General features: G+C 42.1%; 2 protein-coding genes across 4 annotated transcripts; both read left to right on the top strand.

Annotated features, from left to right (window-relative positions):
* The first annotated feature begins 8,923 nt into the window (after nucleotides 1-8,923).
* Nucleotides 8,924-11,883, top strand: LOC127334319 (uncharacterized). 2 transcript variants are annotated; one of them, XM_051360753.2, is made up of 9 exons: nucleotides 8,924-9,112; nucleotides 9,875-9,927; nucleotides 10,019-10,135; nucleotides 10,220-10,356; nucleotides 10,438-10,516; nucleotides 10,614-10,716; nucleotides 10,806-10,858; nucleotides 11,225-11,305; nucleotides 11,399-11,883. In XM_051360753.2, exons 1-9 carry the CDS (start codon nucleotides 9,048-9,050, stop codon nucleotides 11,656-11,658), a joined length of 948 nt encoding a protein of 315 aa, XP_051216713.1. In that variant the 5' UTR covers nucleotides 8,924-9,047; the 3' UTR covers nucleotides 11,659-11,883. The 2 variants fall into 2 exon arrangements, with proteins under 2 accessions (XP_051216713.1, XP_051216712.1); XM_051360752.2 differs by having other exon boundaries at nucleotides 8,928-9,112; nucleotides 11,396-11,883.
* A 2,497-nt stretch (nucleotides 11,884-14,380) lies between these two features.
* LOC127334318 (eukaryotic translation initiation factor 3 subunit H) lies at nucleotides 14,381-18,990 on the top strand. 2 transcript variants are annotated; one of them, XM_051360751.2, is made up of 12 exons: nucleotides 14,381-14,538; nucleotides 14,637-14,725; nucleotides 15,593-15,709; nucleotides 15,803-15,906; nucleotides 16,928-16,994; nucleotides 17,562-17,695; nucleotides 17,775-17,823; nucleotides 17,943-18,014; nucleotides 18,117-18,218; nucleotides 18,298-18,365; nucleotides 18,500-18,652; nucleotides 18,768-18,990. In XM_051360751.2, the coding sequence occupies exons 1-12, from the start codon at nucleotides 14,529-14,531 to the stop codon at nucleotides 18,823-18,825; spliced, it is 1,023 nt and encodes a 340-aa protein (XP_051216711.1). In that variant the 5' UTR covers nucleotides 14,381-14,528; the 3' UTR covers nucleotides 18,826-18,990. The 2 variants fall into 2 exon arrangements, with proteins under 2 accessions (XP_051216711.1, XP_051216710.1); XM_051360750.2 differs by having other exon boundaries at nucleotides 14,393-14,538; nucleotides 14,634-14,725.
* Nucleotides 18,991-20,787: the final 1,797 nt, after the last annotated feature.

Genomic DNA, 20,787 nt, shown 5'->3' with positions numbered 1-20,787 from the left:
TGTATGGTTCATTCGATCACTAAAGTCATCGTTGAATATGTGGGAGCCATTATGGATCTCCAGATCCCGCTATTGGTTATTGGTCGGAGTGAGTACTCAACCATGTCCGCATAGTTCGCGAACCGTAGGGTGACACACTTAAGGTTGGATGTTGAAATGGTAGAACTTGAATATGGAATGGAGTTCGAATATTTGTTCGGAGTCCCGGATGAGATCCCGGACATCACGAGGAGTTCCGGAATGGTCCGGAGAATAAGATTCATATATAGGAAGTCATTTTATAAGATTTAAAATGATCCGGAAGGTTCTATGGAAGGTTCTAGAAGGTTCTAGAAAAGTCCGGAAGAAACCACTTTGGAAGGTGGAGTCCCAAAGGGACTCCACCACCATGGCCGGCCAACCCTAAAGGGGGAGAAGTCCCAAGTGGACTCCCCTAAGGGGGCCGGCCACCCCCTCCCAAGGAAGGGTGGGAATCCCACCTCTAGTGGGAGTCCTAGCTTGGGTAGGTTTCATGTGATATGGAAGGTTTTGGTTTGGGGTCTTATTCGAAGACTTGTAGACCAACTCTTGGGTGTTCCACCTATATAATGAGGGCCAAGGGGAGGGGGCCGGCCACCCCAACAACACAAGGTGGCCGCACCACCTCAAGTGGCCGGCGCCCACCTCTCCCCAAACCCTAACGCCCCACTCTTCCACTTCCCGCACGCTTAGCGAAGCTCCGCCGGGTTTCTCCACCACCACCGACACCACGCCGTTGTGCTGCCGGATTCAAGAGGAGCTACTACTTCCGCTGCCCGCTGGAACGGGGAGGTGGACGTCGTCTTCATCAACAGCCGAACGTGTGACCGAGTACGGAGGTGCTGCCCGTTCGTGGCGCCGTGATCAAGATCTTTTACGCGCTTTTGCAAGCGGCAAGTGAACGTCTACCGCAGCAACAAGAGCCTCATCTTGTAGGCTTTGGAATCTCTTCAAGGGTGAGACTCGATAATCCCCTCGTTGCTACCGTCTTCTAGATTGCATCTTGGCTTGGATTGTGTGTTCGCGGTAGGAAATTTTTTGTTTTCTATGCAACGAATCCCTACAGTCTTGTTAAACCTTCACATGACAAGAACATTTTCTTAATATTTATATATTGAACTACTTCAATATCCATTCTATGTACTTTGACTTAAACTTATTATGTGTTTCAATCTATCTTCGTAGATCTTGACACTAAATTTGTTTCAGTCCATATCCTTTCATTGAAGTTAATTTCTCAATGAAACCTTTTAATCAAGTATATAATTACATCATTTATAACCAACTATATGTCATCTACATAAAGTATTATAAATATGTCTCAGCGCTCCCACTTAATTTCATGCAAATGCAAGCATCTGCATTGTTTCTGATGAAATCAAAAAACTCGTTGACTATTTCATATTTTCATCCGGTGAAGATTCTAACTCCGCGATACTTACTTCATCCAATTGAAGTTCGTATACCTATCTAGTATTCCACGGACTAGCAAAACTCTTGGTTGTATCTTGTATACACCTTAAATACACACTTCTGCTAAGTAATGTATTTTGCCATCCTACTAGCATATCTCATAAAAGAAATATGTAGCGATTACTAGAATAATCCACATAGACTATAAGCATTGCTACGGAAGATCTAATCTTATCGTAGTCAACTCTTTGAACTTTGTCGTAAACAACTTTTCGACAAGTCGAGCTTCTTCAAGGATATTTCATCCAAGTCCATCAATTTTATAGATCCATTTACTTTCAAAAAATATTTATCTATCTTGGATTTCATGGTGCATGGCCATTTTAACGGAGTCAGGGCCCATCATAACTTCTTTGTATGTAGTTGGTTTATCATTGTTCAAAATCAATCCTTTGTCCACAAATCATTTATTTGATCACAAAGTAAACCATACCTACAAGATTCAATAGGTACTTCGATCTCCATAGCTAAAACACTTTGTAGTCATGGGAGCCATGATTGTCGTGGCCGCTTCCAGAACCAATTCCGATGCTGCACTACTCTGATCATTATGCTCACGTTCATAAACCTTATCAAGTTCTCTTTTCCTCCCACTCAAATACTTCGCTAGAAACAATTTCTTGGAAATAAGAAACATTGACAAAACACTTTTGTCTTTGTCTCCATAGTGGAAAGAATTCCCAATCAATTCTCTGGGATAACCAACAAACACATTCATCCGATTTTGGTTGTAATCTTATTTACTTATGCTATGCATACCAAAATTTAAGAAAGGACTATTAGGGTTCATACCCATGCCATAACTCATATGGTGTCTTTCAACGGATCATGATGATGCTCTATTCAGTGTAAAAGCGATAGTCTCTAAAGCATAATCCACAAAAATATAATGGCTTTATTTTATTTTATCTCGTCATTAATCCAACAAGGTTTGGATACGTCTCTCGGATACTCCATCATCACTATGACACTCCAAGAAACGTGAGTTGTAGAACAACTTCATAACTCTCTTAGATGTTCGCTAAAACTCGTAATTCAAATATTCCCACTATGATCCAATCATAGATATTTGACATTTCTATTACGATGATTTCCACTTCATGCTGAAATTTATTTGAATCCATTCAAATGTTTCAAACTTCTTCCTTATCGAATATATCCACACATATATATACTCAATTAATTGTTGGAAGTTTTTATGAAGTAGAAGAATCTCCCGCACACAACTATGCCTAGTGAACCACATACATCATCATATATGTTTCCACTAAGTTAGTTGCCCATTCAACTCTTGGCCTATGAACGATATTTTAGTCATTCTCTTTAGAAAAGATTTGCAAGCGCCAGACGATTCAAAAATCGAATGACTCCAAAAATCCATTTGCATGGAGTTCCTTCATGCGTACCTTTCTAACATGACCTAAATGGCGGTTCCACAAATAAGTGGGATTCAAATCATTTGCCTTATGGCATTTTAGCGTCAGTGTTATGTATGCGTGTTTCACCATTAAGATTTATAATAACTTATCCATCGTACATGGAGTAATGTCATAATTTGAACAACTTATTGTTTTCATTTGACTAGAGCAAAATAACAATTATTAAGTTCTTTATTATAAATTCTAAGGGCTAGATAGAATGCCAACGATGAACATAATAACACTTTATTTTTGTTCCAGACGTGCATTCCTATCATATTCCTTGTCAGTCACTTAGGCCATTGTATTCTTGTATTGCGTTGTTTTGTATGACACTTCATACCAACCAATATGGTACAAATACCCAAGAATTTCATTGTGTGACCAAATGAGGAATACATCCATAACATGTATATCATTTATATACACCTGAGCTAGACTTTCTAGTCTTTTCTTTCTTTCTGCCAATAATCTTTTGTAGTTTCTCTTTTAGCTTTCCTCATTATTCAGAAAAACACTTCAACATCAATAACTTCTAGGCTTGTTGGTCAAATACCAATAACCTTGAGGTTCTTACTTTGAAGTTGATCATCATATGACAAGTGTTCCGAATTTCACTATTAGTAACCTTTTAATATGATGAACAATTTCACTCATAATTTTATCCATCATATCATGACGACTTTTCAAGACCATGTCTGTACATGCTAGGCTCGTAAAGTTTAACCTTAGTATTCGCATGTGCAAATCTGGCTTGCACCCGTTGTATGCACACGTAGAATCTATAACACCCGATCATCACGTGATGCTTCGAAACAACGAGTCTTAGCAACGGTGCATACTAAGGACAATCACTTCATGGATATGTGAATATCGTTAGTGCCCCAATAGTTGGAGGATTGGGACGCCTTGCGTCTTCAACCTTCGTACATTCCCATAAAACTTATGAGTTTATGTAGTCTCACCAAATTATATTCTATCATCTTGCAATAAGGTCTTAGATATCACATATATCTCATACCTTGATTATTTCTAAAAACTAAATTTTCAGCTCCTTACTTTTCAAACAAATTTGAACTTCAAGTTTCACAGAGACAAGATGACTTTAGGTACTAATTGAAACCATAGCTCTTTGAATCAACAATGTGAGGTTTACTAAAAGTTTGCAAATATGACTTAATTATTTCTTGATTCTTTAACAATGCGGTACCAGTCCGTAAAGTTTCTTGTCAGACTTAACAGTATTTCTATCTCAATTAGAAGACTAGCGCATGGTATAAAACGGATGCCAATACTACAAAATTAATTCAAAATACTACTCATACTATGTTCATGATAATTAGTTCATGTTTTAATCTAATTACTAATGAACTCCCACTTAATACAACATCCCTCATAGTTGTTAAGTGGTACACGATCCACATCCACTACACCAAAACCGATCATCACGTGAGATGATGTAGCTTCAATGGTGAACATCAACATGTTGATCATATCATCCATATGACTCGTGTTCAACCTTTCGGTTTCCGTTGTCCCGAGGCCATGTCTGTACATGCTAGGCTCGTCAAGCAAACCCAAGTATTCTGCGTGTGCAAACATGGCTTACACCCGTTGTTTATGAACGTAGAGTCTATCACATCCGATCATCACGAGATGCTTCGAAACGATGAACTGTTGCAACGGTGCATACGAGGGGAGAACACTTTATTATCTTGATATTAATGTGAGGGATCATCTTATAATGCTACCGTCGCGTTCTAAGAAAAATAAGATGCATAAAGGATTAACATCACATGCAATTCATATGTGATATGATATGGCCCTTTAGTCTTTGCGCCTTCGATCTTCATCTCCAAAGCACAGACATGATCTCCATCATCAACGGGCATGATCTCCATCATCGTCGGCGTAGCGTCAAGGTCCATGGCGCCGTCTTCATGGTTGTTCACCTCATGTAGCAGCTATTACAACTACTTTAAAATACTACTCAACATGAAATTTAAAGACAACCATAAGGCTCATGGCGGTTGCCACAATACAATAATGATCATCTCATACATATTCATCATCACATCATGGCCATATCACATCACCAAACCCTGCAAAAACAAGTTAGACGTCTCTAATTTGGTTTGCATATTTTACGTGGTTTAGGGTTTTCGAGTAAGATCCAATCTACCTACGAACATGAACCACAATGGTGATACTAGTGTTGTCAATAGAAAGAGTAAATTGGATCTTCACTATAGTAGGAGAGACAGACACCCGCAAAGCCACTTATGCAATACAAGTTGCATGTCGAGCGTGGAGCAAATCTCATGAACGCGGTCATGTAAAGTTAGCCCGAGCCGCTTCATCCCACTATGCCACAAAGATGCAAAGTACACGAACTAAAGACAACAAAGCATCAACTCCCACAAAACAATTGTGTTCTACTCGTGCAACCAATCTATGCATAGACACGGCTCTGATACCACTGATGAGATTCGTAGCATAGAAAACAAAAAATTTCCTACCGCAAGAACGCAATCCAAGCCAAGATGCAATCTAGAAGATGGTAGCAATGAGGGGATGAACGAGACTAACCCTTGAAGATTTCTAAAGCCTACGAGATTAGATCTCGTTGTTGCAGAAGATGATCACTTGCCGCTTTCAAAAGCGCGTAGAAGATCTTGACGGTGCCACAATCGGGCAGCACCTCCGTACTCGGTCACACGTTCGGTATTGATGAAGATGACGTCCTTCTCCCCGTTCCAACGGGCAGCGGAAGTAGTAGATCCTCCTCGGAATCCCGGCAGCACGACGGCGTGGTGGCGGTGGTGGTGGAGAACTCCGGCAGGGCTTCGCCTATGCGCTGCGGGAGTATTATGTGGAGGAGGAGAGGCTAGGGTTTGGGGAGAGGGGGTGGCTAGGGCGCCGGCCATGGGCACCCTTTGGTGGTGCGGCCAAGAGTGGGCTGCCCCCTCCCTCTCCTCCTCATTATATAGGTGGAAATCCCCAAGAGTTGTAGTCAAGGTCTTCGAATAAGACCCCAACAACAAAACCTCCCATAGGTGGGAAACCTACTCAAGTGGGGAGTCCTACTCAAGGTGGGACTCCCACCTTTCCTTGAGGTGGGGTGGTCGGGCACCTTAGGTGGAGCCCACCTGGGACTCCTCCCCTTAGGGTTGGCCGGCCTAGCTAGTGGAGTCCCTCCTTCCATAGTGATTTCTTCCGGACTTTTCTAGAACCTTCTAGAACCTTCCATAAATGCACCGGATCATTTTCAATCTTATAAAATGACTTCCTATATATGAATCTTATTCTCCGGACCATTCCGGAACTCCTCGTGATGTCCTGGATCCCATCCGAGACTCCGAACAAAACTTCGAACTCCATTCCATATTCCATATCTACTTAAACGACATCAAACCTTAAGTGTGTCACCCTACGGTTCGCGAACTATGCAGACATGGTTGAGACTTCCCTCCGACCAATAACCAATAGCGGGATCTGGAGATCCATAATGGCTCCCACATATTCAATGATGACTTAGTGATCGATTGAACCATTCACATACGATACCGATTCCCTTTGTCACGCGATATTTTACTTGTCCGAGGTTTGATCATCGGTATCTCTATACCTTGTTCAACCTCGTCTCAGACAAGTACTCTTTACTCGTACCGTGGTATATCATCTCTTGTGAACCATTCACATGCTTGCAAGCTAATCAGACGACATTCCACCGAGAGGGCCCAGAGTATATCTATCCATCATCGGGATGGACAAATCCCACTGTTGATCCATATGCCTCAACTCATACTTTCCGAATACCTAATCCCACCTTTATAACCACCCATTTACGCAGTGGCGTTTGATGTAATCAAAGTACCCTTCCGGTATAAGTGATTTATATGATCTCATGGTCGAAAGGACTAGGTAACTATGTATCGAAAGCTTATAGCAAATGAACTTAATGACGTGATCTTATGCTACGCTTAACTGGGTGTGTCCATTACATCATTCACATAATAACATAACCTTGTTATTAATAACATCCAATGTTCATGATCATGAAACTATGATCATCTATTAATCAACAAGCTAGTTATACAAGAGGCTTACTAGGGACTCCTTGTTGTTTACATAACACACATGTATCAATATTTTGGTTAATACAATTTTAGCATGGTATGTAAACATTATCATGAACACAAAGATATATTATAATAACCATTTATTATTGCCTCTTGGGCATATCTCCAACATCCACGCCATCATGTCTGCAACGAGAACATGCTCCCACAACCTAGTCATGTCCAAAACAAATGCACCAACTTTTTTTATTTCTCCAGTTTCTCTCTGGCTTCTTTCTTCCTCATGATTGCATCTTCTCCACGCTTGCACTTTACCCCCAGATTATTGATGCCTCTAGCGGTTGAGGCACAACTGCACTCCGATGGACCATTGTCTTAGCCCAGTTTGGAGCATGTTACCCGTTCGTTCACTGATGTGTCACGATGTCATCACCATCAGTTGTGTGCCACCACTTAATTTTTAGTATATGTTGTAAGTTATATATGTTGTCAAAGTGGACAAAATGATAAAACACCCTTGCTATATCCCCTCCTCCTCCTTGTCGTCATCATCATCTTCGTCGTTGTCATCTTTATTATCATCATCATCATTCCTCTTTGGTGCGTGTTTCACCATAAGGACAACGCCGAAATATTCGGTTATATGCTTTCCCAATGTAATAGTGGCCGTTTGGACAAACCAGTTAATACACAAATAAAATTGGAATTTAGTTGCTTGTTTTCTCCCTTAACACCGCATAAACATTAACCCATATCCACCAAACACCGGATAAGACTAGATTAATACCTACAAACAAAAGGTGCACTGTGTTATAAATTTTGTTCATACATGCAAAAGATGTGCCCCCTCTTAACTCAGAGTCAAATCAAATATTACCGGCATTGACTAAAAACAAAAAAAAAACAGTTGACCGAATACTAACAAAGCAAACATATTCTGGGGTAACATGCAATGGTCGAGCATATTCCACCTAAGGTTGATTTAAGTTATTAGAAACATAAACACAAGTACAGATCCCATTATCCAGGGATAATTAGGGAGCATCTATCTTTTTTTTTAGAATAGGGAGCATCTATCTATATAGTGGTTTCAACTAACAATAAAACAGTACTAGTATCGTGGTATTAATAATAATAATAATTATTATTATTATATTGATAATAATAACAGGTCTGATCTTTCAAACGTAGAGGTATCATTGGATATTTACATGAGCCGGTTATCTATAATAATAATAATATTATTACCAGCAACAATGATAATTATTATTAGTATAATAATAATAATAATAATAATAATAATAATAATATGGTCGATCTTTCAAACACATCAGCGCCGTCCTATATTTACATGAGCCTAATTCTGTTTAAATAGACGATCCACATTAGGCTGAACATAACATAAAGTACCCCCTAAAAAAATGGGTCAACATAAAGTGGGTGGTCACATGACCCCCAACGGTCACGTGATCGGCACCCCACGGTTCAATTTCTTCCTAGCACACAACAAGATGGACGCTAATTCGCCTTTCACAGACGATGACCAAATTCTATGTAGCAACATCAAACGGTAGAAAGAAAGAAATGCACCAGAGCCAGTGCGAAACGTGCCACGAATACGGGATACGCGAAAAATCTTCTGAAAAATGGGTAGCTGGACCTCGGCGCGCCCATGGCCCGGTATTGGCAAGCCATAACTGCTGCTAGCCGTGCACCAGCAACCAAACCATACCAAAAGGCGGGCGAGCCTAGAGCGCGAACGCACGCGGCGCGAACCCCCAAGGAGCGATGCCCAACCCCAACGGCCCTCTCGGCCAGCCCACCTGGCCCCGCACCCATCCGCGTTCCTTTCCTTTTCCATTCCCATTTTTCTCCTTCCTCTTCTCGGCTGGGACTACAAATGCGGCGCTCCACGAGCCGCTCTGCGGGACACTAGAGCAGACAGCGGAGGAGTGTCTTCTGACTGTCCCCTCCCCTCGCTCGCCTCCACCACCAGTCAAAGGGGACCGCCGCAACGGCTAGTCGTGGCCGCCCTTCCTCCGTCCGGGGGCCGCCGATGGACCCGTCCCGCGCCGACGCCGACGCCGCCGGCGGCGGCGGCGGCGACGGCAACGACCCAATGTGCGTGCGGCGGGGGGTTCGGGTTCCTGTTGTTTGTTTCTTGTTTGTTGCCTGTCGTCCCTCTTCGCGCGCGCGGTCCTCGCAGTAGGAGTTCCGTCGCTTCCCGGTCGGGGCGGTTCCGAGGTTTCCGTTGGGTGGAGGGAGGGGGATCGAGGGGCGGTCTGGCGTAGGGTCTTCGGACTCGAGTCCGCCGGGAGGATCCGTGGCGGCTCGGTCCGGGGACGGGGAGATCTTGCGGCGGCGGCGGCGGCGGCGATTCCCGTGCCCCGATTTGCAGGATTCGCGTGACCCCGGTTTGGTGATGGTTCTTAGGCGGCCCCCATCTGTGCCCTCTCCGAATGTTGAAACTCGATTTCGTTTGTTTTGTGTCGGGGATGTCCTCCTTGCCCTGATGCGTGCTGTTGCTTTTCATGCAATTGAGATGCTAAAAACAGGCGAGGGCAGGTCTAGAGTTCGTGTGTCAGATTGGATGGAGATACTTAATCTGGGATTGGTGATGGTTCGTGCTGTTGGTTTTCGTTCATGGACATCTGTTAGATTCTACTCGAACCTTACACGTCCCTTACGCGTCCAACTAAAATTTGTTTAGTATCTGCATACAATCCATGCGATCCCTTCATAATATTAACAATCATCTTCAGTTTGTGAAACTAAACCATGCCTCGACTGTCCACAGAACTGACTACTTGTCTAAACCTGCACAACTATTGCCATGCATTACTTCACTTCAACTTATACCTAATCTCCTAATTCTTGCTGCAGTCTGTGGGATTGGCAAGGGCGAGAGCAGGGCGAACCTAGCGACGCAAACCAAGGTAAATCTCTCAAACCCATACACATTCACATCCATGCCGCAAACTCTAGATCCCTTTTCCACTTACCACCTCATAATTACTCTTCTCGCAGATGTTGCTAAGTTCGTGTGGGACTGCCTCAACCGGGATGACGATGAAGATGAGCTGATGGGGTTGCTGGGGAACCAAACTCCTCTGCGGGACTGCCGCGCCTTCTTTGACATTGGTGGTACGGAGCTCCTTTTTCTGAGAATTATCATTCGATGATGTACGCTTGAATGTTCTGCTTAAACGAATATGCTGCTTGTTTCAGATTTCACCTGCAAGGAGACGCTGGATCCGGAGGAATCTCGTGAGTCGAAGCGGCGACGCGTCTTGGAGTACCCTTCTGAGTCCAGCCAACCTGAAGTTGGCGATCACGAGATGGGTTCTAATTTTGCCACATCTGAGGTGGTTCACCCGTAGCTGGCTATGTTCTAAGTTTGTCTTGTTTTGCTAGTCCTTGCATAATTTTGTTGACCTGTCTCTCAGATAACAGAGACGTCATTGCTTTGCACTGATGAACTACAGACCTTAAACTGGGATGTGCAGCACAATTCAAATGATTTAGGTTCGTCCTTTCACCATATATAATAATATATCTTAGTGTCCGACATCTGCCTACTGCCGTGCCTTTACTTCTTGCTGATTGAATATTTTGGTATCAGATAAGATGAGTTCCTTGTCAAATGGACCACTCTATGACCCATCAGATTGTCAGTTGGAAACTTACTCCGATGGATCTACTATGTACTTCACGCCTGAACAAATGTCCGTTCCTATCTGCTTCCGTTAAAACCTATATTTGTTTTAGCTCACATTATTTTTCAATCATGACAAGTTCCATCTTTGGTTTCTAGGCCCTCTACCCAGGAGAGTGTTACATATATTGATTGTGAGAGTGATGTGCCAGGTCAGTTTTAAGCACATTTTCTGTTGAATACAAATAAATCCATTCATTTTTCTGTAAGAGTTTCCAGTCTATGCACTTGTTCCCCATATTGCCAAGTATTTGTCCCGTAGATGTTTGTAAAGAGTACTCTGTTTTGTATCTTCTATACGATTGCATCTATGCACTCATTCCTCAAATTGCCAAGTATTTGTCCCGTAGATGTTTGTAACGAGTATTATGTTTTGTATCTTCTATACAATTGCATTGTGATGTGCTTGCAATTGGTGCAATTTGCTGTTGTTTGGCAACCATGCAGCCTTGCTGAAACCAAATTTTGTAGCCTTGTCCAGCGTCCAGTTACTCAGTTGTTCTTCCTATCTACGACAGGAACAAGTGAGATTGTACCAGTGACAGAAAGCCTCATAATGCAGGAGACTAGGAAACTTTCTACACTCAAAGTATCTAAAGGTATTTCAGTTTGACAATATGTTATTATTTATTAACTTACCTTGCATAGTTGAACCTGTTGATCATTTGCCTCTGCTTTCCCTACTATAGCAGGAAGCTCGCTGAACTCGCTGATCAAGGTGAAGCAAAATATAACTACAACTATAGCATACCCTTTTACCCTTATCAAACCATCTTGGGAGGAAGGAGATGTCACTCTGAATGATATAAATCAGCGAATCCATGCTCCTCCAAAGCCGCCTCCAGAAAACCTGGGAACTTCAGCTTTCTCTGGTAAGCCAGTCATTGGCAAGACAAGGATCAGAACTGAGGGTGGCAAAGGCAGCATCACAATACTAAGAACGAAGGGCTGAGGACGCCACCATTTATTTAACAGCCAATCCCTCGATTGCTTTGAGAATTGGGTCATCTTGTGCAGGCCTCTATAGCTTTTCGATTTTTCCTCGTCACAGTTTTGTGGCTGTGCCATTTGTACCGAATTACTGTAGATGGCTAACTCTTTTTTCAAAGATTCAGCACTCATCTGGTGTACTTTAGTGGCATGCGGCTAATTATATATATATGGAAATTGAGAGTCAGCTTCTTCTACTGTGTTCACTTCCTGCTGTTCGTATGGTCTACACATCAATTATGCTCTACTGTTGAAAATTGCTTGATGATTTGACGTTCAGATTATGGCCCATTGGCCTGAGTTAAAAAAAAAATTGGTCAGATCTTTATTAAAAAAAACTTGATCTGCACGTCTGATATTTTGCTGCGATTGATTGCAGCGAAGAGAAACGCAAAATTTGGTAGAGTTGGTGAAAAATGCTTTATGTAACTTGTGCAGAAGAATTATGATAAAAGTTTCCTGGAGGATTAAATCCTCAAATCAAATTCCCCACATAGGAATCGTTCCTAATTAAAGGCCACCTTGAAAGGACCATGTCGCTGCACTAGGAGCTGGAATTAGTTTGCAAAAGAATTGTAGATTTAATTTCATATTTTGAAAGCTAGGAAGTTGCATCTCAAGATGTCAAGCATCAAGGCGAATGCGACGTGCGACGATGTCCTCCACCTGTCCGACGAAGGAGTGGAGCTCATCATTTAAGTAGTGAATTCAAATGCCAGGATGAGCACCAACTTCGGAACGTAAGTCCATCTTCAGCATTGACTTTTGAAATCATCATCATCATATTATTATTACCTAGTTGTCTATTTTCTCAAGGTGCAACTGTAAAACTACTAGTAAGATGTCAATGATCATGCCACAGTTAAGATTTCATCATTCTGTTCCAACATTGCTGAGCAAACATGTACTGTAATTCTATCACTTTCTATAGAAGCTAAAGCTCATAAATTCAGAAATATCCTTTACTCATTCCCAACTTCATTGAGAATATGCCAAAACATTCAGAATACGTTTAGAATTTTTTTCACTCGATTCAGACAAAAATCACCAAAATTTTCACAGCCAAATCAACCACAAAGCGAATCATCAATTTGTAGTATTAAGTGCATAAGATTTGCTGAAGTAGTATGGGTGCTAGGGACCATCAATTTTAGAAACATTCGACACGACCAATTCTTCCTTTCGAGACTAGTGTTTTGTGCGAATATATGTTTGTGTGGATGGAATTTATAGAAGAAAATGAATGTTTTCATCTTTGAGAAGAGGCCCCAAGTTTCAGAAGTTGGAAACTGACTCAAAGCTATAAAAAAAAGAAAGACAATCTTTGCAAGCTTGGATAGACTCCACGTTGTTTCCTTCTAGGGCTGACCCTCTCAACTCTTGGGGTTCTCTTTTTTGTACACATGGCTTGATCTGAAATAGTAATAGATATTGTCTCTACTATTATGGCAACACATAACCTTTATAACTCATGGAACAAACATGTGTATGTTGTCCGATCGAGAGCATCATGCATCAATGGAGTAAGTAGAAGGAAGAAGGAGAGGGGTTGACCTTGGGGCTTGCGATTAGAAGTGTGACAATGTGACATACCAATAGTCGGACATGTAAAAGAGGCCCCAGTGAGCATAGAGGAAGGTTTGATGAGGATGCAGACATCTTGATGGCAATACAAATCGAGGAGATGGGTAGCTAGAACATCATGGGAGAGAAAAATACCCGATGCATTCCAATATGCATGGGACACGACGAGCCAGAGAGGAGAGGGGTGATGACGATGGATGATGAACTAATGGGCAAATGGGATGACGACTAGCAGAGGATGCAACTATGAGCATGGTCAACTGTTTGCACTAAGCCTAGGTGCATGCCCGTGATGAGTCGCACCCTTTGAGAAAACTTGAGGATGAGATCATCTATCCAAAACCACTGAATATGAATTCATTATGCAACCTATGATGACCATTTAACGTTCATGTTTTTTCTCTATCCTTTGAGGAGATGGAAGACAGAGTTGTACCCAAGGATGGACAGAATGCCCCTATTTCCCGACGCTCGCCCGAGCTTCCGTCCAACTGGCATTGAGTATTTTATACGCATTTAACACATATTTGATACTGGTTGCCTGGACTTCCAAATATTCTTGGGTCCGCTTCTGGTTGTACCAACCAATGCAACAACAACGATAACTTTAAGTAGCCTATGACAACAATGACAAAGGAGTGATCATCGTGATAAATTATATGGGTGCCTCGCTAGGATGCGTTAAGGGCATGTGGACATGGCGAAATTGGTAGTAACACGTATTTCTTGTTAGTGGGCCTCTTTTACCTTGTGGGTCCTTGACATATTTTAGCATATTTTTCCCTTAAATCTAGAACTTTATCCTTTCTTTTTTTATTAGTAAAATCTGGGTTTTGTTTTTTACAAAGAGGAGCGTCCAGTTGTTCCTTACCAGCATTTGCACATATACATTTAACCAAAACTAGCTACAAATATCCCAAAATTTGAAAATCGATTGGAACAGTCTTTGAAACTTCCATTAAACATGTTGTTTTTTCGCAGATAAAAAGATAAAAATAATGGGATACCGTCACACTTGCCAACTTTTGGACCTAACATAACGGCTCTAGAGCACGTATTTTTTGTTTTTTTGACAAGGTAGAACACCGAAACCGGAGCAAATCTGCGCCGCACATCAACCAGGACAGAATCCTCTGGCCTCACCACACCAAAACCCTAGCCCGCACATCCTCCCCCTCCCAACCTCGCGCCGTCCCTCCGAAGCCCTCTCCCGCCCCCGCCCCGCGCCGCCGACCACCGAGCGCAGCCATGGCGAACCGTAAGCGACGCGAACTCCATCTTGTCTGCTCCGCCTCACGCCCTATCTTATTGCTCGATCTTAACTCTCGATGCCATCGGGTGGCTGATCTGCAGCAGCGGCCGCAGGGAAGTCGTTCCTCCAGGCCATGACGGCGGTCACCGAGGAGGCGGCGCCGCCGCTCCGCGCCGTCCAGATGGAGGGCCTGGTAATTGCTCTCGATCTCCCCTATCCCACTCTTGCGTTCGTTCGGCGGAGTCTCGCGTCGCATCCGCTATGTTTAGCTCGTTTGATTTGGGCCGCTGACGCGTGAGAGGAAAGTAATGGAAGCTCCCGCGTTTCGACGGATCTGTTTATGTGGCGAAGCTCGCGCCTAGCTCTGTTTTAGTCCCGTCCTCCCACAAGCACGCCCCTGCAAAAACGGTTTTACTCAGCATCTAGGTTGGGGTGTGATGCTGGTTTTGCATCCGGGAAGTCCACCAGATGGACGCTGTTTCCTTGTATACTATATCTCACCCTGTAGAAGTGCCACATTTCAGTTCACTTCCATGTTTCCCTCTTGACATTCATGCGCGGTATGATGAGTATTATTGCTACATCTGAGCATAATTCCTCGGGGTAAACTTTCGAGCTTATTGGGACATCAATCTTCTGATTAGTAGTATGTTTGCGCATGTAAAAACGGAATTTGTGCTAGTCCCTCCGATCCAAATTAGTTGACTCCACATCTTTGGTATGTATAGAGTGTTAAGATTCAGTTCAACATAGTATCTCAGGTTTCTAGGAATATGATTAATAATGGTGTTCCTTTAACTCCAGGTAGCTGTTCTAGTTTCAGATGTTATTCCAAGCCCAATCCCGTTAAACCAAAATATCTACTTGTCTAAAAAAACCTACAAATGCTTGACATCGAACCAAAACTTTCACCTGTTTTTTAAGCAAGTTTCATCAGCTACAATGTACTAGCGATGGATCAGTTGGTTTTCCATGACTAGCAACTGACCTCTGTTATACATAGAGAACTATGCTGGCGTAACTTCTTCTCATTATCATCTGTTTGCCTCTTACTATGCAGGCTGTCCTGAAGATCATTAAGCATTGTGAGGAGTTTGCGCCTGCTCTGGTTACAGGTCAACTGCTTGGTTTGGATGTTGGTAGTGTTCTGGAAGTGACCAACTGTTTCCCTTTCCCTGTGAGTCCTTATCATTATTGGCAGTGTTACTTCCAGGATATTTGTGATTTAGCTGTTTTTATAGGAAACTAAAACCTACCTTTATCACTACAGACAAGAGAGGATGACGAGGAAGCAGATGCAGATGGTGCGAACTATCAGCTTGAGATGATGAGGTGCCTGAGGGAGGTTAATGTTGACAATAACACTGTTGGATGGTATGTGCAGCTGTTCCATCCGAATTCATTATCATATTCAGTTCATTATGGAATAGTTAGTGTCATGTTGAGATATTTGTCGTGGGTGTTGACAAATTCACATATCTTCATTTATTTATGTTCCTTCATCTTGCATGACTTAACAACTGCTGAGTATAGTGCACTGACATACATGCTGAATGCGATGGTTTCATTGTTTTTAATTGACCAGCTGCATGATGCGTGCTGTTGTTTTTTCGCATTTTTTTAAATTGACAATCTGTATGATTTGTGTTGTTGTTTTTCTGTATATTGATGGCATTGTAGGCCTGTAGGAAATATTGCAGCCAAACATAATTGCGGAAAATATTGCAGCCAAACATAATTGCGGGAGATATTGCAGCCATACATAATTGCGATATCTTCACTTACTAATGCAGTATGGTACTGCTGTTGGTATTGAGAACGAAATAGTGTTGGGCATAGCCAATAGGTGTGCATTCTACCAGAACTTTTATGGTTTTACATTATTTCAAAGTTCTTAACTAGATTTGTCTTTTCAAATTGACGATTTCATTTATTCATCTTTCTGAAACACTAGTATATGGGAGGTTGCTAGATTTGTTTGTCATGCGGACCAACATCCAAGCTCATACTTCCGTTAATTGATCCTAAACTCCTGGATGTTTACTAGGGAAATCCGAGTGTTAGGATTCAAGCTGTTGGATATAATAGTTCCCTTGTTTACAGATAACAAGTCTTGTTGAAAACACTGTATATGCCTCATTGCAACACTATGTATATCATTAAGAGTTTGTGAGTCGTGGTGCTTGTCAACCCATATTTCATCTTGATCTACACGAGTATGTGCTGCTATTGTTTAACCAACATTATCGAGGTTTCCTATTATGTTGCCGTTATGCTGCAGCTTCTAGCCTTCTACTGCCATTCTTGATATACTCCGTTACAAGATTTAATACATCAATGTAATAAGCTGCTGTGCATACATTTACATTCCTTTTGCTTGTACCTATGTTTACAGGTACCAGTCTTGCTTGCTTGGTTCTTTCCAAACTGTAGAGCTGATTGAAACATTTATGAACTATCAGGTATGGCAAAAAGAAACAAGCTGCATTTTTTGCTGTTGAGGAAGATAGCTGCATTTTAGTGTTTGAACATTTCACAAATATTGGACTAACCTCCCCAGCCCTAAATCTTTAGCGGAACCCTGCCTTTTAATCAGCCCACTTCTCCCAAGTTAATTTCCACCATGCACACATCAGTGGTATAATCTGGTAATCATGTGCTGTGACAAAAAGTGAACTGTAACTTTTCACAAGTAATCTGATAATCATGTCCTGTGACAAAAAAGTAAATTGTGTAACTTTTCACAAGTATGAAGATTTGGGTTTTTCAGGTTAATTGGATTTTAAGTAGGCACTAAAATTTAACGGATATCAATATTTGTTTTCAAGATCCAAATACTTCACAAGAACAAAAACCAATGCAATATGGTTAAACAAGTCCACGTGAATGAATTTTAGTGTAAGCTTCATACTTGTGAAATCTGAGTTTTAACCATTTTCCAGTATCAGGTTTATACTTCACAAGTATCATGTTTTTTTATATATGTGGTCTTTTATTTTCCATGTTGGTATAACATTTACATCTCACAGGAAAACATCCGGAGATGCGTGTGCATCGTGTATGACCCATCTAGGTCTAGTCAAGGAGTGTTAGCTCTCAAAGCCCTGAAGCTTACAGACTCATTTATGGATCTTTATCGTAACAATGGTTTAACTGGAGAGAAGTACGGTCTTGTTTCTGTGAATCAATGCTTGTAATAAATCGCCTATATTGTATCTGCAAATGACTCTGTATTATTACAGGTTAAGGGAAAAGAAACTATCATGGGTTGATATTTTCGAGGAGATACCGGTATTTACTCATATATCTTCCATTTTTTAGTCATGGTGTTTAAATATATCTTATGTGTCCATTTTTTAGTCATGGTGTTTAAATATATCTTAGGTGTCCTTTATTTTTTATCTGTACAGATTAAAGTGTCCAACTCCGCGCTTGTCAGTGCCTTCATGAAAGAGCTGGAACCCGAGTCACCTGTTTCACAGGTTGTGATTTTAGTTTTTTGCAAATGCTTTTGTAGAAAATTTGCTGTCTTTGGTGCCTCTTAGTATTTCCTGGAGTTTTATCTTTTACATTTCTTGTTCCAGTGTGACTTTGACCGTCTTAAGTTGTCGACTGCGCCCTTTATGGAAAGAAACTTGGAATTTATGATTGGATGCATGGATGGTCTTTCATCAGAGCAAAACAAGGTAATTTTCTTGAGAGCAACTATATATGATTAAAGTGACAAATCTATTTGTTTGACCGAGGGTTTTCCATGTGATGTAGTTCCAATATTATTACCGCAACCTAGGAAGGCAACAGACACAGCAGCAGGCATGGATCCAAAAGAGAAGGTAAAGCAAATGTTTATCCATGGCTGATATAGTGAATTAGCTCTTGGATCATTCAACGAAAGTGCCGTCCAGAAGACCAGAAACAAGCAAATATGTTGCCAATTAACACGCACTAAATATTTGTGTTACTACAGGCAAGAGAACATTGCGAGAAAAAATGCTGGTGAGGAGCCATTGCCAGAAGAGGATCCATCCAACCCTATCTTCAAGCCACTTCCCGAGCCATCACGTTTGGAGGGTTATCTCGTAACCAACCAGATCTCCAGTTACTGCAACCACATCAATGGGTATGGATTCTGTAACATTCCTAGGCCTATCCTCGTTTTTTTGTGTGTTGGCTATATCTATCATTGGTGTTGATATGCTAGGCACTCATATTTATTGTTGCTGTTACTATTTCAGGGTTGCTGGCCAGAATTTCAACAGACTATACTTGATGAAGGCGTTGCAGGAGGAGTAGGTTACGAGTGGCAGCTGTTGTGAGAATTAACTTAACGCTGTACCGCACCTCAATTTTGCAATGTACTTTGCCTATTTCGTTTTGCCAAGAAAAATCAGATAGTTAAGATGCATTGTGTTGGTATCATTATTTTGTTGAGCCTCTTGCTATGTTGTGCGACTAAAATGGGTCCTTTGGTTTTGGTTCTTTTCTGTGAGAAATGGTTCCTGATGATACACGAAAAGGGTGAAAATAGAGTTGTCCAGATTAGAATGGTGCATAAGTAACTATGGTACGGTAGTGCTTAGAGCTGACTGGCATGTGTGTTTTTGTTGATGCGCCCATGGAGAAAGCATGTCAGCGGACGTTGCCGCTGCTTTGTACAATGAGTTTGAGGTTTGAATATTTTGTAACGTTGCGTGTTTCAGAAGATTGGTCTATGTGAGTACGAAAGTTAGAATTAGTTTGACCAATGTAGGGCCAAGTTATGACGTGAAAGGGATCAAACAAGCCGCATGTTAAACATAAGCGCATTGTTTGTGACTTCATGTTAGGTGACTTTTAAATTTAGTTTGGCTCCTTGGTGGCTTGGTGTGTATGCTCTCTTTATCAAAAAATTATATTTTAAAATATTGAAATTTTTTGATAAAAAGTTCTACATGTACATCTCCACAAAATACCTGTATTTGTCAAGTTTCGGGAGGAACCGATATTTTTTGTGTTCTGTGTAAAAAGAGAATTTATATTTTGAAAAGCCTTATTTTTAGTATTGAATTTTGTCTTTTTTTTTACACATATCACATAATAAGTTTTTCATGAAAAACGACTTTGTGAGCATGTAGTGAAGATGTATGTACGGATTTTTCGTTTAATTTAAAAAAATTCAAAATATGTGTAGCATGCAATTCAAAATAAAAGGAGCATATGCTTCCATGTGCTAAAACCATTCTTCTTTTATTTGTCCTATTTTCCGAACTTACTTCCATGCTTTGCAGTATACAGGCTCTGTATGCGCTTGGCCGTAGCCATAGGTGGTCAATTGATCATCAGCCAGGTGCATCATTAAGCTCGCATTGGCCGCTGAGATATTCATGTTACTATGGTAGGGTCTCTAGGGCAGTAACATCCGACGCAATAGTACAAGATGGTTAATATTGCAGCTGGCATGTACTGTGAGTATCATTTGCCCCTTGATGATGGCACATGCTCGCCACAGTCTTGACCCCTTTGTAGAACGAGGACCATCTTTCCGGATGAGGTGCACGCCAATCAGCGGCACAACTCTTTTTTTCACTGTGCGTGAACTCGATAGCAAGACCATGTTTGGTTAAGATGTGCTGTTGCTTAGGGCATTTCCACCGTCGCGACGCATTTCAGACGTCTAAAAGTGATCGCGAGCGTTCGTTTGCGTCGTCCCGCGGACATATTTTGTCCGCTCGTCAGTTTGCGTCTGGCTGTACTCCCACTGGGGCGACCCATTTTTGAATTGCAACATAGTTAAAAACTTTCAAAGTAGTACATATAAATGCATAAAAACTATACACAAAGTAGACCTATAGGTCTAGACTACTTGCTTCCTGATGGGCCGGCACCGTTGTTGCGTTGCTACGCCCGCCTGCTTCTCCGCCGCCTCCCGCGCGGCCGCTATGGCTCGGTGTGCCGCCGCGTCCTCTTGCAGGCGCTGCTCCAGCCTCGTGCTCGCGGCATCGTCCTTGAGTGTCTCGAAAGACTCGACGATGGCCCTCTGCTCCGCAGCCCTCTCCTCCAGCGTAGGTGCATCAGGGTCATCGGAGGACAAAGATATCTCCGAGCCGGAGTCCTCTGCTGCAGCGGCGGCCGCCAGCCTACGTTGTTCCAGCTCGGCGTCGACCGCCGCATGGGCCGACCGCTCCTCCTGTGCTTCCTTCTCCGCTTCAGCCAGGGCCTCCGCGTCCCTGACCGGGTGGAGGAGGTCGGTGCTGTCTTCGGAGTCGAACTCCTCAT

The sequence above is a fragment of the Lolium perenne genome, chromosome 2, assembly GCF_019359855.2.
Source record: "Lolium perenne isolate Kyuss_39 chromosome 2, Kyuss_2.0, whole genome shotgun sequence".
Taxonomy (NCBI): Eukaryota; Viridiplantae; Streptophyta; class Magnoliopsida; order Poales; family Poaceae; genus Lolium; species Lolium perenne.
The sequence above is the reverse complement of the archived record's forward strand: the minus strand, read 5'-3'. Positions and strand labels throughout refer to the sequence as shown.